Source organism: Terrapene carolina, unplaced genomic scaffold (genome assembly GCF_002925995.2).
Source record: "Terrapene carolina triunguis isolate 2854851 unplaced genomic scaffold, T_m_triunguis-2.0 Scaffold233, whole genome shotgun sequence".
Lineage (NCBI taxonomy): Eukaryota > Metazoa > Chordata > Testudines > Emydidae > Terrapene > Terrapene triunguis.
Genome location: NW_020664584.1, coordinates 13,234,287 through 13,251,581, shown reverse-complemented (window position 1 = coordinate 13,251,581; position 17,295 = coordinate 13,234,287). Strand labels below are relative to the sequence as shown.

Here is a 17,295-nt window from a genome sequence, read left to right as displayed (position 1 = left end):
CCTTACCCGCTCCTCACTGCAGCTCCAGGGGCGACACTCGCAGTGCGGTCAGCGCGCTCTCCTGCAGGGGGAGCCCAGGTTCAAATCCCGTCTCCCTGGCAGGCGGAGGGGGATCGACCTGCCCCTCCCACAGCCAGGTGGGCGAGGAATCATACGGATCTACCCCCTCCTCCCCTGGCTTTCCCGGCATGGCGCTGAACTCCAGGACGGTGTTCCGGCTTCGGTGCCTGAGCAGCGAGGTGTCTAAATCCCAGAGGCGACTGGCCTTAGCACAGTTCCCATCGGCCAGCTTTGACAGGGGATGTGGGACCCGGCTTTGTCTGGCAGCCGTCTCTGCTCTCCCCCACAGTGGGGCATCGTCCCAGGCAGGGCCTCTCCCCAGCTCCCTGGCACACGCCCTCCCCAGTCCCTCTAATGAGGTGTATTGGCCAAACGCCAGCAAATGGAACCTTCAGAACCAGCCTTTAGCTCACTCCTGGGCTGCAGGTTTCAGGGCCACCTCCCAGGGGTCCCTGGTGACCCTGCTTCTGGCAGCCTCCCAGACCCAGCCAGCTCTGCTCCCTTCCGACGCACCGGCCCCAGGGCGACCCCCAGGACCCACCCTCCTCCTCCATGGCATCCTTGCCCAGCCACAGGTGTAGCCCTGCCCCTGTTGATTAGCTCATTTGGGCTCACGTGGGGCACTGGGCCTCCTCTGCTCATGGGCCCTGCTCCCCCAGGGCAGATCCAAGGAGCTCTCTGCTCTGTGCCCAGCATTGGGGCGTTTCCTCTCCCCAGTCTGGCAACCCCACTGGGGCTCCGGGAGAGACAGGGCGGGAAGGAGGGTGTGACCTCCTCTGGGGGCCAGGACAGAGCCTGTCCCATGTCCCAGATTCACGGCTCCGTAGGCTCTAGGGCCAGAACTGTCCGTCCCGTCCAGCCTCCTGCAGGACACGGGATTGTGCATCGAGTTCACTGCAGACTGGCACCCTGCATTGCTTTTGGGGGCCACGCTGTACAGCCACATCACCACCTGCCGCTAGGGCGCCGCCTCCTGGCCGCTCTGGGCATCGCTCATTCCAGGTGCTGCACCCTCCTCAGGGGTCTCACTTCCCACCGTCCCCTCTCACTCCGCAGCCCCTCCCCCTAGGAGCTGCAGCTGCCTCTGGGTGACTCGGCCCTCCAGCCAGGTCCTAGTGTCCTCCCCTTCCGGGGTATCAAAGGCTTTCGGGGCAAACTGTCCCAGGCAATCCGCTCCCCGCTGCCTGCTCTGTGCCCCTGTGGGACAAAGTGGGAATGTTCTTTATGTTTTCTCTGAGTGCTGTGTGGGTGCCTCAGTTTCCCCTATGCATTTCTCAAGTGTCTAGGGGTGTGTGATTGTTGCAGAGCCCTAGGGGGGCAGTGTGATCCTGTCTGCACAGAGAATGGCCGACACCCTGTCTCCTGGCAACTGATGGCCTGAGCCCCTCCTCTGCAAAGGTGCCAACTGAAGGTGTTGGAGAACAAAGAGATCAGGTGACCTCCTGGCCTGGGAAAGAGACAAAGGGAGAGGAGGGGCTGGAGAGTTTTCAGTTTGGAACTGGCTGGGAAAATGGAGGGGAGCCCAGACGGGGCTCTGGCCTTCCTGGGCCCCCCCCAAGATGGACTTAACTGAGGGGGTCCTGTTGTCTGTACCTGCAAGACCTGTCTTGGACAGTGTCCCTGTCGTCTAAATAAACCTTCTGTTTTACTGGCTGGCTGAGAGTCGTGGAAGCCAGGGATGCAGGGCCTTGTCTCCCCCAACTCCATGTCACCCTGCCCAGGGAATGGCAGGGGAACCGGGCTGCCCTCTGCTCTGGGTCCCAGCTCAGGGCCCTCCACTCAGCAGCCCAGGTCTGTGCTGTCCTGCACCTTGCTGCTTTCCCCTGAGCCTTTCCGGCTCCCCCCGGTTTGCCAGCCCGGACTCCCTCCTCCCAGTGAGTAACCGCAGACTCCACTCCATAGCCCCAAACACGCCTCCCTTGGCCCCAGGGGGGACTGCAGACCACGTCCCTGCAGCCCCTGTCTGCTCCCAGCTCCTAGGCTTTCCACAGGCCCCTGCTGCTCCCGGCCAGCTGAGCTGTGAGAGCGGGGAGTTGCCCAGAGTGTGACTAACGCGGCCGGAGTCTGCAGAGAGCCTGAGCCCATTGCCCTGAGAGGCGGGAGCTGCTTCCTGAGTCCCAGTGGGGTGGGGAGTCTCACTGGGGGGTGAGGGGGAGGGCAGGAAGGGGGGAGGGAAGGGAGCGGGTGCCAACAATGCTGAAATGAAAAGTGGCAGAAATAGCAAATAAAATAAAAACCTCTTTTATCCCCAGGGGTTTGGTTCAATGTCTGTCTGACAAATGACAGCCCCGAGGCCATGAGGCCAGGGCAGCCTGGGGACTGACACTGATTTTTAGCATAGTCAAACAGAGTTTTGGGGGGATGTTCCAGCTGCATTTGCTGCCCACCCAGGGCTGGGTTTAGGGGTCCCCCAGGGTGCACAAGGGGATGTGCGTGTCTGGCAGGTCAGACCCTCCTTGGGGAAGGCAGCGTGGCTCGAGCAGACAGCGGCCTGCCAGTGAAATGGCCCCGGAGGGCAGCAAAGGGACAGGCAGGAGACAGCCCCAGTTCACAGGGGGGGCAGTTTGCAGATGCACCCTAGCACATGGCCGGCTGTGTGGAGGGAAGGGGTTGCAGACGGTCCCTGGCTCCCAGTGGGGGGGACAGGGACTTTGCAGACAGTCCCTGACTTAGAGTAGCTGGGAGCAGGGAGTTTGCAGACACTCCTTCGCTGGGTGGGGTGGGGCGGGGCTAGCGGGGGAAAGTACTTTCGATTTTCCAGCCTCTGCATCTCTTCCCTGAGGTGAGGTCCATCAGCCCCCCTAGTTCTGCCCCCCTGGGTCCAGGGTCCCTCTGTCCTCTCTGGGTCCTGCCCTCACCCCCAGGTCTGGGCTTATCCCCCTGACTCAGGGCTTCGCCCCTGCAGAGTCTCCCCTCCCTGGATGTGGGGGCCCTGCGTGCCAGGGCAGGGTTGGGGGGGTTGGAGGGAGGTGACCCCTAAACCTTTGTGGCTCTGCCCTATCCAACCCCCAGTTCCCCCGCCCCTTTCTGTTCCTTTCCGTACTTCTCCCTGCATGGATCTCCCGGTGCCCATCCCCGTGGCGCCCGGCCGGGTCTGTCCTGCTTCCCACGGGCTCTGGGGGCTGCTGGGGGCCTGTTCCCTGCTCTGACCTCACCCCCCGGCCAGTGACTCAGCCTCAGGCGCTCTGCCAGAAGCAGCTGCAGCAGCGAGAGCCGCAGTCGGTGAATTGCTGTAGCTTTCACACCGACTCCCTTTCTCTGGCCTGGGAACTAGGTGTCAGAGTTAAATCCCAGGGACAAACAACCAGCCTCCCTTCCCTGCCAGAGCCTTTCCCGGGGCCTCCGCCATTTCCCGGCCTATGGCGCTTACCCCAGAGCAGGCAAAGAGGTGCCTGGCCCCCAGCCATGAATACCTGCTCTGTGGGGGCACAGCAGCATCGCAGGCCCTGCTCTGGCACCGGCTCAGGACTGGGGGTGGCAGGCAGATGAGGTCGCACTGAAAGGAAGGCGCATGTTTCTGGGGGTGGGTAACTAGCTGTTGGCACAGCTCACCCGGGGGTGGGGTTGATCCTCCATGGCAGCCAGCGTTTGAAGCAGGATGGGGGGTTGTGCCTCAGTTTCCCTAGGAGTTCATTCCGGGCCTTGCCAGGCGTGTGGGTTACCTGGGTGATCCCAACATTCCCGTCCAACCGCGGAGCTGGGAATTCTTCACCTGGCCGAGCGGGAGCGAGATGAAACCCGGCCCCGAGAGCGGGGTCTGAAGCCGCTCTTGGTCATGCAGCTCTGGCGTTCCTCACCCCCGGCACCCTCAGATCCCTGCTCCTCCACAGAGACTCCCCGCGCATTCAGAGCCGGGTTCCTGCTGCTGGAGAACCCAGCCTGCTGCCGGTCTTTCACTCCTGCCAGGCCCAGGCCGGCCGGCTCCGGGACAGGCAGGAGCCCCCAGCTGTGGCCAGGACTGGACTTTACAGCCTGTGGCAGGGGGGTTCATGGTGGCCATTCCAACCCCCAGTGAAAATAAATAGCAGCGCCCACCCCCCCTCCGCCCGGAACGGCCGCTCTGCAAACCTCCTCTGTTCTCTGCAGGGTGACAGCCCAGCTGGGTGAACCCTCCCCAGTGACCCATCCAGGTTCCCCACAGCCTGGCACTGCTTCAGGGGGCCCCCAGGGGCTGGGGATAGAATCCAGAGTCCTGGCTCCCTTCCCCCGACTAACCCCCCAGCGTGGCACTGGGAGCGGGGCCCAGAATGGGGGAGGGGTGGGAGTTTGGATTGGAACCAGAGCAGGAAATTCAGCACATTGTTGGTTCAGAGCTGCCTCCGGATCCCACCAGCCTCAGCCCCCGCTCATGCCTGCCCAACCGCCCCCCGCCCGTCCATCTGACTGGCTGTCCATCCTCACCCCCTGCTCTGACTCCCCCTCCTTCCATCCATCTGTCCTCACCCCCATGCCTGTCCGACACCCCCTTCTGTCCATCCTCAGCCCCCCCCCCCCCCGTTCTTCCCACCCACCCTTCTTCCTTCCGTCTGTCCGTCCATCCAGCCCCATACACTCCCTTGGGAGGGGGGGTGTCCACCCCACACTGGCCAAGCTGGGGTTAACCACAGAGGCCCCGCCCCTGCCTCGGCATGCTCCAAGTGGCAGGTGTGGATAAAAGGAAGTGGGGAGGGGGGAGGACACGTGTGCACTGTCGGGTCCTGTAGAGGTGCCGTCAGCCCTCCAGACATGAGTCTCCCCGGCATGCATGGGAGCTGTACGGGACATACTGGCCAGGGGGTAGGAAGCTGTTGGGGACAGTGGGATCTCAGGATGACCCTGTCTCTCCGGCAGGTGCAGGAGCTGTACGGGGACGCGCTGGCCGGAGGGCAGAGCTCGTTCTTGCTGCAGCAGGAAGGGGCCAGGGGTGATGTTTTCAGCTGCTCCCTGGGTAACCTGCCCCCCGGGGAGGAGGCGGCGCTGACCCTGCGCTACGTCTGTGAGCTGTCTCTGGAGCCCGACGGGGCCGCCCGCTACGTGCTGCCGGCCGTGCTGCGCCCCCGCTACACGCCCCATGGTGAGCCCCACAGATACCCCTGTGCCCCCCATGCGCCACATAGTTAGACCCATGGCCACTTCACAGATCCTGCTGCACCCCCAGGGTACAATCTGCATTGCTGAATTGCTGTTCCCCTCCTTAATCCTCCAGCCCAGGGAGTCTTTTACACGGCTTTGCTGTGTGAACGCCAGGCCCCTCCAGGCTCTGCTCACACACAGCCACCAGTGTGCAAACACCACCCAGCTGAGATGCATGAAGCTCTCCCAGCCACACCGGAACCACACACATGGCAACATCTGCAAATTCTCCAGCCCCAGCCTCACACCCCAGAGACGTGCATGTTGTGCTGTCCAGTCCGGTCACTGTGCAGCACGAGCTCATTGATTAGTTCGTCAGGCCATCCCAGGGTAAGGATCCTGCACCAGCCCTGCTGGGCTCAGACACATTCCCCAAACACTCCAGTCCAACCCACTGGTTTAGATCGAACACTAAAGCGAGTTTAGTAGCTAGAGAAGGAAGGTTGTAAGTGATCCCAAGTTATGGGGCACGAAGGTCGGAACTGGTTACATCAGAAATAAAAGGTAAATGTGCACTCTGCGTCCTGAACCGTTACCAGGCTAAGGGAAGGTTTGAAGCAGGCAGCTTTTCTCACCCTACAGGATGCTGCAGGCAGTTGCCAGTTCTGAGTGCACAGGCTGCAATTCCTTCCCAGCCTGGGACCGATCTCCCCAGTTCAGTCTGTCAAGCTTTCAGGAAAGAAGGAAGGGGGGGGGGGGGAAGAGGTGCCCAGGTGCCGGTTTTCCCCCTTTTTATATCCTGACGCTTCTTACTGGGAAAGTCCTGGTTGGGTGATGTGGCTGGGCAGCTCCAGGGCATACGTGAAGGAGCAATTGTCCTTTGGGTGAATTGTAAATCTCTCGTTTACAGCTCCCCACTGGCAAATGGCCGGGGATGGTTGCATAGCACCTGGCTGGGTGTTGGTCACCCAGCCTCTGAGGTGCTTGTCTGTGGACATTTCTCAGATTTACAGCATGGTGCAGTTACAAACATAGAACAGAATCTCATAACGCCATATACGCACCTTTTAACAGGACAGTAATATTCAGCAGACCGTGATTTTTCAAGTGATACCTCACAAGGCAGACTTTGTTCCAGATTTATTGTCATCTTGTAAAAATGGGGACTGTTCTAGTGTAGACTGTCATGGCTTCCCTCTTCAAAACACTGTCGGCGTGTCAGTCACCCCAAGGCAGGGTGCGTTAAGGCCCGTTTGAGTTTTGACAGCATAATTCCCAAGTGTTTTTCTGATCTTACACAACTTTGCACAAGCATACGTGGTTATCTCATTTAACACTTTGGGGACCAGTCTAGCAATCTCATGAGTTAGCGCGTGTCTTTCCTGGCTTGTTGGAAAACACCGTTTTCTGTTCTTGCAGCACTGATATCACTTCTGTCGGTTCAACTGGTGTTATCTGCAGGTGGCTATTACTTACATTCTGGAAAGTATTACCTTGGCATTTAGCCATCCAATCAATGAGGTGGTGTGCCTCAGTTTCCCTTTCTACACAGCAGATCATATTTGCCATGGCTTCTCCACCGTGATGGGTTTTAAGTCTGCTTGCATGCATTATCTGTGAAACAGCATTACCCTGAGGCTTCTTGAAATAATCTGTGTTCTTGTTTGCCACGTCCATCATTTTCAAGCATTGTGCCTATTGTAGCTTTAACAGGGTTAAACATTAACACCAAGTTTCTCCTTGTAAAAGGGCGTTTGCACATATCGCTGTCACATCGCGCCTTTTGTTGATGTAGTCTGTCCCCGAGGTGGGTTTGGGTCAGACCCATTGTGTCATTTAACTCTTTAACCAAAGCTTTGCCTTCAATTAGTTACTGGCTCTTTCTTCACCTTAGGGTTCCCTTCGGTATCTGCTCTTAATCCAGCCCTGTCTCTGGGGCTGGTGAAGCAGCGCTGCAGGGGGCTCCCCCACATGGGCAGGCCCCCTCTGGAGCTGTGTCCCAACGCCATGGCGATGCACCCTCTGCCTTGGGGTTACCGTGTTCCCCTCGCCTTCCCCAGCCCGCTTTTCTGTAACTAGCAGTATTCTCTCAGCTGCTTCCTTGGTGCTGCCCGTCGGGAGGGAAACCACCCCCGCCCCGTCAGCCAGGTTGTTGCATCTTCACTGACCCCTTTTCCCCAAGCCGAGTTTACATCCTGTCTTAGAGAGACCATCACTTTCCAGAAGTATGTCCAGACTGGTCGCCTGGAGAATACAACCGGACATCTACTCTAGGGGCTGGAGTGGAAGCCTGTCTGTCACCCCCCTCCCCATGTCCCCAAGGAGCTGGCTGTGAGACCGCTTTCCTCAGCTGCATGGTCCACCCTCTGACTCCGCTGCTGGAGTGGACAGGAGCTGAGGCTGCATTTCCCCCCCAAGCAACCAGGGTGAGGACAGTCATGTGCTAACAACGCTACTTCCCCACGAGGCTGGCCAGGCACAACCAGCTCCTTACAGGGCCTGCCCGTTTTCTACAAAAATCCTCTCTCCGTTTTCCTTTCCTGGGACCCCCTCTAAGATCCCTTCCCTGGTGCCCTCTAGAGCGAGATTTATGGTTTGTTCAGCTACAAATCTCTGCCAGTCACCACCTGGAACAGTGTCCTCTGTTATAGGCACTCGCTCCCGCTCCCTGGGATCAGAGGGAATGTTGCCTTCTGCTGTGGTACAGAAGCTGGTCTCAACCCCTCCCATGTCTGGAAGCGCGCTGCTCCCCCCCTGCAGAGCAGAGAGCCTTTCTCTGTTTCCGTCAGCAGTCTCTGGGGCTTTCCCATTTCCCCCTGGGGTTCCGGCGCAGGATTCCTTCCTGTGACGGCAGCTTGCCACACTAACAACCTCAGCTGTGCAGAAAACATCATTCCCCACAAGCATGTCGACAGTTCCCACCTTCAATTCACTTGCTGAGCCATCAGATTCTGTGTGCACCTTGGCTAAAGGCCCAGGCGTCTTGGCTCCTCCTGCTGGTAAAAGCTCTGCCATTTGACCTGGCAACATGTCACCTTCTTGCATGACTCTCTGTTTATCCACAGTAATCTGTGCACCTGTATCTTCCCATCCCAGGTATTCCCTGTTACTAATTCTAAGTCTTAATACATCACCTGACTGTTTCTGCAGAGCCAAATCCCACAAAACCAATGTGGTTCGCTTCAGGTGCCTCAGAGGTTTCTGTGCTGAGCACAGCGGTACGAACATGGGCTGCCCATGGCTTGCTGTCCCTCCGCGCAGAGCAATGGTTTCTCAGGTGGCCAGTGGAATTACAGTGGCAGGTGCTCCTCTGTTTTTACAGGAGGTTTGGGGTGGAGATTAGAAGAATGGTTTCGGGGGAGGTGCGTGCCCAGCCCCCAGTCACCCTCTTTTTTCCCCGAGAGAGAACAGGATCCCCCCTTTGCCCCAGGTTTAAGCCCAAGTTTCTATGACTTGTTAGACATCTGAACTTGCTCAAAGATGTCATCCAAAGTGGCCATTTCTGTCACAGACTCCTCCCACAGACACTGCTTCGCATCATTCTCCCAGAGATCCCAGAAACATTCTTGGCCAATCAGATCTAGCAATTGTCCGAAATCTGCACCATTTTCACCCATTTCCTTCTCAGGTCATTCACCCTGTAAACATACTCCCAATGACTCACACCAGCATTCCTTTGAAGACCTCTACATTTTGTCCTACATACCTCAGGAGTAAATTGAAACTCTTTCAAAACAGTGTCCATAAACGTAGACTATGCCCAAGCATCCAGAAATGGCATTGCATTGGGTACATCCCGAGCTTTACCAGGCAGTTCTGCACTCCGTGTGAGCATTCACTTGCCCTCTGGAATCCCATGGGCATCACCCAGCTTTTCAGCAGTGGTGAAATATTCCTCCATACAGTCTGTTTCTATGTATACAGGCCCACAGCTGGTCCCAGTCCGAAACGTTTGGCGTTAAAGGGAGGTGCTGGTGATGCTGGGATTTCCTTCTGTTTGTCTAACGTTTCCAGCTGGCGTTTTCGCTCTTTCTCCTCGGCCTCTTTGCCTCTCAGCTCCAAAACGCGCTGATGTGCTGCTATTTCCGTGGCCGCAGTTATTTCTTTCTCCTTCAACACAGGCTGGTGAGCCTCGACCTTCAGTTCCAAGGTTCGCTGGTACACCTCTACCCCGATATAACGCGACCCGATATAAGACGAATTCGGATATAACGCGGTAAAGCAGCGCTCGGGGGGGGGGGCGGGGCTGCATGCTCCAGCAGATCAAAGCAAGTTCGATATAACGCAGTTTCACCTATAACGCGGTAAGATTTTTTGGCTCCCGAGGACAGCGTTATATCGGGGTAAAGGTGTATTCTTTCTCCTTTCCTGCTACCCGCAGTTTGCACAGCACTAACCTTGCAACTGCATCATGCTCGCTCATTTTTCTACCTTTCTGTGTCTATTTCCCTTTCTTGAAATAAGCGAAGAGAAAATAACAAAACTGGAACCTGTTCCTCACACTTGAGCCCACTTAAAATCATCACACGCGTGCTCAAAGTGCAAACTTCACTCAGAGCAACAAGCTGTGCATATAACCCTGCTCTCACTGTGCCACTGTGATATTCCTGGATTGCTCAATCGCTGTTCCCCCTTAATCCTCCAGCCCAGGGAGTCTTTTACACGGCTTTGCTGTGTGAACGCCAGGCCCCTCCAGGCTCTGCTCACACACAGCCACCAGTGTGCAAACACACACACAGCTGAGATGCATGAAGCTGTCCCAGCCACGCCGGAACCACACACACGGCAACATCTGCAAATTCTCCAGCCCCAGCCTTGCACCTGCCAAGGCTGCTTCCCCACTCTGAACTTTAGGGTACAGATGTGGGGGCTTGCATGAAAACTTCTAAGCTTAACTACCAGCTTAGATCTGGTCCGCTGCCACCACTCTCGATGCTAATTCCCTTCCGTGGGTAGCCTTGAGAGACTCTTCACCAATTCCCTGGTGAATACAGATCCAAACCCCTTGGATCTTAAAACAAGGAGAAATTAACCATCCCCCCTCCTCCCTTCCACCAACTCCTGGTGGATCAAGATCCAACCCCCTTGGATCTAAAAACAAGGAAAATCAATCAGGTTCTTAAAAAGAAGGCTTTTAATTAAAGAAAAAGGTAAAAATCATCTCTGTAAAATCAGGATGGAAAATAACTTTACAGGGTAATCAAACTTAAAGAGCCCAGAGGACCCCCCTCTAGCCTTAGGTTCAAAGTTACAGCAAACAGAGGTAAACACCCTAGTAAAAGGTACATTTACAAGTTGAGAAAACAAAGGTAAACTAACACGCCTTGCCTGGCTGTTTACTTACAAGTTTGAAATATGAGAGACTTGTTCAGAAAGATGTGGAGAGCCTGGATTGATGTCTGGTCCCTCTTAGTCCCAAGAGCGAACAACCCCCAAAACAAAGAGCACAAACAAAAGCCTTCCCCCCCCCCCCAAGATTTGAAAGTATCTTGTCCCCTTATTGGTCCTTTGGGTCAGGTGTCAGCCAGGTTACCTGAGCTTCTTAACCCTTTACAGGTAAAAGGATTTTGGAGTCTCTGGCCAGGAGGGATTTTATAGTACTGTACACAGGAGAGCTGTTACCCTTCCCTTTATAGTTATGACAGCACCCCAGAGACGTCCGGTCACTGTGCAGCTCGAGTTCATTGATTAGTTCGTCAGGCCATCCCAGGGTAACGATCCTGCACCAGCCCTGCTGGGCTCAGACACATTCCCCAAACACTCCAATCCAACACGCTGGTTTAGATCAAACACTAAAGCGAGTTTAGTAGCTAGAGAAGGAAGGTTGTAAGTGATCCCAAGTTATGGGGCACGAAGGTCGGAACTGGTTACATCAGAAATAAAAGGTAAACGCGCACTCAGCGTCCTGAACCGTTACCAGGCTAAGGAAGGTTTGAAGCAGGCAGCTTTTCTCGTCCTACAGTAGTGGTTCTCAAACGTTTGTACTGGTGACCCCTTTCACATAGCAAGCCTCTGAGTGCGACCCCCCCTTATAAATTAAAAACACTTTTTTATATATTTAACACCATTATAAATGCTGGAGGCAAAGCGGGGTTTGGGGTGGAGGCTGACAGCTCACGCCCCCCCATGTAATAAACTCGCGACCCCCTGAGGGGTCCCGACCCCCAGTTTGAGAACCCCTGCCCTACAGGATGCTGCAGGCAGTTCCCAGTTCTGAGTGCACAGGCTGGACTTCCTTCCCAGCCTGGACCCAAGCTCCCCAGTTCAAAGTCTGCTAAGTGTTCCCGTTGCCAGCAGGAAGGAGGGGCGGGGAGAGATGCCCAGGGGCCAGTTTTCCCCCTTTTTATATCCTGACCCTTCTTATTGGAAAAGTCCTGGCTGGGTGATGTGGCTGGGCAGCTCCAGGGCATACGTGAGCTGCCAACTGTCCTTTGGGTGAATTGTAAATCTCTTCTTTACAGCTCCCCCGCTGGCGAATGTAGCTCCCTGTACACCTAGCCCCCCCAACCCTGCTATGCACCCCCCAGTGAAACGCAGAGCCCTGGATAACTCCCCACACCCACAACTACATGCCCACGATGAGCCCCGTAGCCCCCCCCCAACCTTGCTTTACCCTACATGGTGAGACCCATGACCCCCTGAACCCCCACTATGCACCCCATGGTGAGTGACCCCACAGCCTGAAACCCCATGAGATACCATAGCCCCTGCTACATACCCCCCAGGGAAAGACCCACATGGACCCTCATAGCCCCTTAACACCCCATAGGTCACTGCTATGTGCCCCACAGTTAATGCCCCCCCAGCCCTGCAATCCCTACCCCAGGGTATGTAACCCCCCTGGGCCCTCCCCCAATATCCCACGTCCCCCCATGCCCACCAATATCCCATGCTCCCCATCCTCCCCCCACTCTCCCAGCCCCCGGCCCTCACCCCGTGTCTCTCTGCAGGGTGGGACAGGGAGGACGTCACCCAGGGGGTCCCACGGGTCCCCCCAGGGGGAGCTGCCCTACACCCTGAGCGCCACACTGCAGTCGCCCCACGGCATCGACCGTGTGCTCTCCAACTGCTCCCTCACCCCCCTGAGCTACCGGGCTGGGAACCAGACCACCGCCCAGGTAAGGGCTCGCCCAGATGCCTGGGTCCTGGCCATTGCCACTGGGAGGGGCAGTGGGGGGCAGCTCTGAGTGAAGGAGTGATGGGGGGCTCTGGGCTGAGGGGTGGGGGACAGGGCTGTGGGGGATTTGGGGCGAGGCTGGGGGGGCAGGTCCCAGGGGACTATGTGGGCATGGGTCCTATGGGGGCATATACAGGGGTGGGAGCTCTGGGATGAGGCAGGGGGTGGGTCCCAGAAGGCCCAGGGCGGAGGGAGGGACGAGCTACACAAACGGATCCGGGGAATTCCACAAGTTCTCTGGGGAAAATCTTGAGGGGCTGAGACCAGCCCATGGGGGTGAAATCCCAGGCGTTTGATGCACCGTGGTTCCCTTCATTATCTGGGAATTTCCCTCTCCTTCATTTTCAGTGCAATAAAATGGGGGGGGAAATTTCACCCTCAAATTGGAAAGATTTAGCCCCCCCCAAAATTCAGAAATTTGCAGTGTTTTCCCCGGGTGTTTTTCCCTCTCTCCCTCCCACCTAACCCGGGGGGCCCAGCCCAAGTTCCCAGGGGGTGGTGCAGACCACATTCCCGGGTCGCCCCCTCCCCTCCGGCTCCATGGAGGAGCACTGAGCTGGGCGCGAGAGCCAGCGGGACCCTGCCCCCCAGGAGCTGAAGGGAGGGGACTGTGTGTCTGTCACCCCCAGGTGTCGCTGGCCCAGGCCCCCCCGTGGGACCGAGACGTGGTGCATTACGCGGAGCCGCACAAACCCAGCGCGGTGCTGGAGGCCGGGCTGCCCGAAGTGGAGCCAGGTGAGGGGGGGGTGTCCTGCTCCCTGCTTCCCCTGGGTGGGGAGGGCTGTGGGGTGGGGATTAGGTGTGGGCGTTGAAGGAGCGGGGGATAGGGTGTGTGAAGGGGATTGGGGACAGGATCAGGGGGTGGGCACTGGGGCGTGGGGGTCCAGAGCAGGGGCTCTTGGTAGGGCTGGGGGTAGGAGGGTGGGGTGCCTGGGAGGAGCCAGGCAGTGGGGTGCCCTGCAGATTTGGGGGGGCATGGGGAAGAACATGGGATGGAAGGGCAGGCACTGGGGGCTGGAGATTGGGGGCGGTGGGGGATCTAGGGAAAGAGCTGTAGGAGGAGAGACAGAGGAGTGTGGGTGGGGCTCTGGGGCAGTCAGGGAACGCTGAGGGCTCTCACAGGGCTCGACCCCATGCCGGCCCCATTTGGGGCTGGCCCCATCTCCCCACAGGCTCCCTGATGGGCGACCCGGCCGTGATGGTGACCCTGCTGCCCAGCCTGCCCAAGGCATTGCCAGGCCAGAGCTCGGCCGGGGAGTTCATCTTTCTGCTGGACCGCTCCGGCAGCATGGCGTGCCCCATGGACGGCCTAGACTACTCGGACCAGCGCATCGACAGCGCCAAGTTACGGCCAGTACTCCTGGGGGAATTCCGCACCAAAAAATTAAAAATTGTGCACACGTTTTAAAATTCTGCAACAATCTGCATTTTTTTTGTCAAAATAACACAATATAATTATGACAGTTTCAATTATTTTGGTAATTTATTTCAAAATATCTGTCAGCAAGTACGTGTGTAACAACACAGACAACAAAAAGATTTTATTCCTTACTAGGCATATTAACACAGAACTTTGAGTAATTCATTTAACTACAATACAGAACCGTATTTCCCGCCCCCCTCAGAAGCAGTGCAAAGGCTTGGGGGAGTCAGGAGTAATGGAGGAGTTGAGGGAGAGGGAAGGAGCCTGGAGTGAACTGGGAGGGTTGTTGGGTGTGGATGGGAGAAGTATGTAACAGGTTTTTTGGGGGGAGTGGCAGATTGTTGGGGAGTTGGGGAGCCTCCCCCATGCAGATCCTGGCTGGCCCCAAGCCTCTCCCATTCAGTCAGCCACATCTGCCCCTGTCCCCCTCCCCACACCCATCCCCATGTGTTCCTGCATCTCCCCTACCCCCTTTCCCATGTGGCCTTGCACCTCCACTCCCATTCAGTTCCTGGCTCAATGGTGTCACCCCACTAGCTCCTCAGCCTCTGCCCCAGTCTGTCCCCCCCAGCAGCCACATATGCCCCCCTCTGTCTGTCCTAACCTGGCTCTGCCAGCAGGGTGCTGTGATGAACTTCTACTCCTGGGGGAATTCTGCAGCACTGGGCATGCATAGAAATTTTTTTCCCCACAGAAAATACATTCTGCCCCAGAAGTGCTGCAGTTACGCTGTTTGCCCACAACAGCTGGCTGAGTTCATGCTGCTGGCTGCTCTGGCACCACGGCGGCCTCTGGTGGGTGAAAGGCGGAACTGCAGCACTTCTCAGGCAGAAATGTATGTACATGAGTTCTGCGCGTGCGCAGTGGTGCAGAATTCCATCAGGAGTAACCCTGGCATGAGGCCAGGCTAGATGGGCCGGTGGGACAGAGCCGGGGGGAGCAGCCCAGGCTGGCTGGGCCGGTGGGGCAGAGCCGAGGGGAGCAGCCCAGGCTGGCTGGGCCCGGAAGACCTGAGCTGGGGGAAGAGCAGCCTAGGCTGGCTGGGCCCGTGGGGCAGAGCCGGGGGTGGGAGGGAGCAGCCCAGGCTGGCTGGGCCCAGGGGGCAGAGCTGGGGGAGGGAGGGGGCAGCTCAGGCTGGCTGGACCTGGGCGGTGACTCCGTCCATCTCTGTCCATCCCCAGGAGACCCTGGTCCTGCTGTTGAAGAGTTTGCCCTGGGCTGTTATTTCAACATCTATGGCTTTGGGTCTTGGTTTGAGTCCTTCTACCCATGAGTCAAAGGGGCAGGGCAGGGAGAGGGCTGGTTGGGTTAGGGGGCGGGGCTGGTTGGGTTAGGGGGCAGGGCTGGTTGGGGTTGGGGGCAGGGTGTCTGTGGGCTGGGGGCAGGGCTGGCAGGGACAGGGCTGGCGGGAGGCAGGGCTGGCTGGGATTGGGGTGTCCCTGGGCTGGGGGCAGGGCTGGCAGGCGGTGGGGGTGGCTGGGGTTGGGGTGTCCCTGGCTCCAGCTGTCCCGGCCCCTGACCCCTCAGCGCCCTCTGCAGGCAGAGCGTGGGATACACCCAGCAGACCATGGCCGAGTCCCTGCAGCGCGTCCAGCAGCTCCAGGCTGACCTGGGGGGCACCGAGATCCTGGCACCGCTACAAGCCATTTACCGCAGCCCCTGCCAGGATGGGCACCCACGCCAGGTACCGGGGGCAGCAGCAGGGCGTCCTGGGGGCTCGGAGAGGGGCTGGGGGAGCCAAGGGAGGTTGAGGGGGGGGCTTTCAGAAGGGAATGGGGCCGGGGAGGAGAAACTCAGAGACTTTCAGGCCAGAAAGAACCATCCTGATCATCTCATCTGGCCCCAGCCCCCCACCCCCCTGTGACAGCTCCAGCCCCTGGGGCTGAGTCACCGATGCCCCCAAACCCTGAGTTACAGACGTCAGGTCCCAGAGTCCCCCTAGTTACTCCTGTTCAAACCAGCAAATGCCCCAGCTGCCGAGGGGGATGAACCCCCCAGAGTCTCTGCCAATCTGACGCTGGGGAAAATCTCTTCCCCACCCCACATGTGGGGGTCAGTGAGCCCCGAGTGTGGGGGTGAACCCCCCCCCCCCCCAGCCAGCCCCTGGGAAGGATTCTCTGCCCCTCAGCTCTCTTGAGGAGGCTGTTCCTGAACTTCCCGGGGGGAGACCCTCAGAGAGGGGCAGGGGGCTTTGGGGGCAGCTGACAGGGGGCCAAGGGGGGCGCTTGGAGAGGGGCTGGGAGCTGGGGGGCAGCTGATGGGGGCTTTTGAGGGGGCTCAGAGTAGGACTGGGGCCAACCAGGGGCCGGTGCCCCTGGGGGTGTGAGCAGGGCGTGGCAGGCAGGAGACGGGCAGGGTACTTCTGTGTAGAGCTGGGGGGGCAGCGCTGGGTGCTGCGCTCAGCTCTGGGGGGGCGTCCTGCAGCTGGGGGGCAGGGAGGGCACGTGGGGGCAGCAGGAGGGTCCAAGAAAGGTGCCCACAGCTGTCAGGCAGGTTAGTGTCTCCAGGGGCTGGTGAAAAGGTGACAGGTGGGGGTTGTGGGTCACAGTTAGAGACCGGGGAGAAGGTTGGGGTCCCTGTCTGTCAGCCCCCCCCCCCGGGAGATGTCTGGGAGGGGAGGGAAGGGGGCTGAGGGGGTTTATGGGGCTGGGGTTCTCCGGGAGGGGGGTCAGTGGGGAAGATTCTCTGGGGGCTTCCCCCATTGCCAGGGGGAGAAGGGTCTCCGGGGAGATTTGGGGTCCCCGGCTCTGACAGCGTCTCTCCCCCGCCAGCTCTTTGTGTTCACGGACGGGGAGGTGAGGAACACCCAGGACATCATCGCTGAGGTGCAGCATCACCGGGGGGCCCACAGGTAACGGGGCACCTGCCCCCCCAGTGCCCCCCCCCCAGCCCTGACCCCCAACCCTGATCTCCAGCCTCTCTGCCATGGGGACCTCTGCCCCTATCATCTCCCCAACTCTGCTTTCCTGCCCTGCCACCCCATTTCCCTCAGCCCTACTGGCCCCTCTCCAACTGCGCTGCCCCCACCCCAGCACTGGCTGTGCCCCCCAGCTCTGCCCCTCTCCCTCCTGTCTCTGCCCCCCTGCAGGTGCTTCTCCTTTGGCATCGGGGAAGGGGCCTCCATGGCTCTGGTCAAAGGCATCGCCCGGGCAGCAGGGGGCAGCACCGAGTTCATCATGGGCCAGGACCGCATGCAGCCCAAGGTGAGAACCCAGGAGTCCGGGCTCCCCCACTCTAACCCAGCAGACCCCACTCCCCTCCCAGAGCTGTGAGAGAACCCAGGAGTCCGGGCTTCCAGCCCCCCTACTCTAACCCGCCAGTTCCCACTCCTCTTCCAGACTGGGGATAGGACCCTGGTGTCCTGGCCCCACCCTGTGTGTGCCGGTCTCTCCCCCAGGCACTGCAGTCTCTGAATCGGGCCCTGCAGCCGGCCGTGACTGGGATCTCGCTGCGCTGGGATCTGCCCCCCGGGATGGAGGCGGCGCTGCTGGGCTGGGGCCCTGAGGTGATCTTCCCTGGGCAGCGGTGCCTCATCTACGCCCAGCTCCGCGGGCAGCCCCAGGTGAGAGAGCAACCCCCCCCC

The 17,295-nt window shown here is 58.8% G+C and overlaps 1 protein-coding gene across 1 annotated transcript in view; it reads left to right on the top strand.

Moving 5' to 3' along the window:
- LOC112107689 (von Willebrand factor A domain-containing protein 5A-like) overlaps window positions 1-17,295 on the top strand; it is a 46,377-nt gene that overhangs the window by 25,310 nt on the left and 3,772 nt on the right. The window contains 12 exon segments of the mRNA XM_029912597.1: window positions 4,891-5,113; window positions 7,435-7,538; window positions 9,169-9,270; window positions 12,063-12,230; window positions 12,919-13,024; window positions 13,462-13,643; window positions 14,894-14,924; window positions 14,927-14,969; window positions 15,240-15,396; window positions 16,484-16,563; window positions 16,801-16,915; window positions 17,110-17,274. Of these exon segments, the coding sequence (XP_029768457.1) occupies window positions 4,891-5,113; window positions 7,435-7,538; window positions 9,169-9,270; window positions 12,063-12,230; window positions 12,919-13,024; window positions 13,462-13,643; window positions 14,894-14,924; window positions 14,927-14,969; window positions 15,240-15,396; window positions 16,484-16,563; window positions 16,801-16,915; window positions 17,110-17,274 (1,476 nt within the window).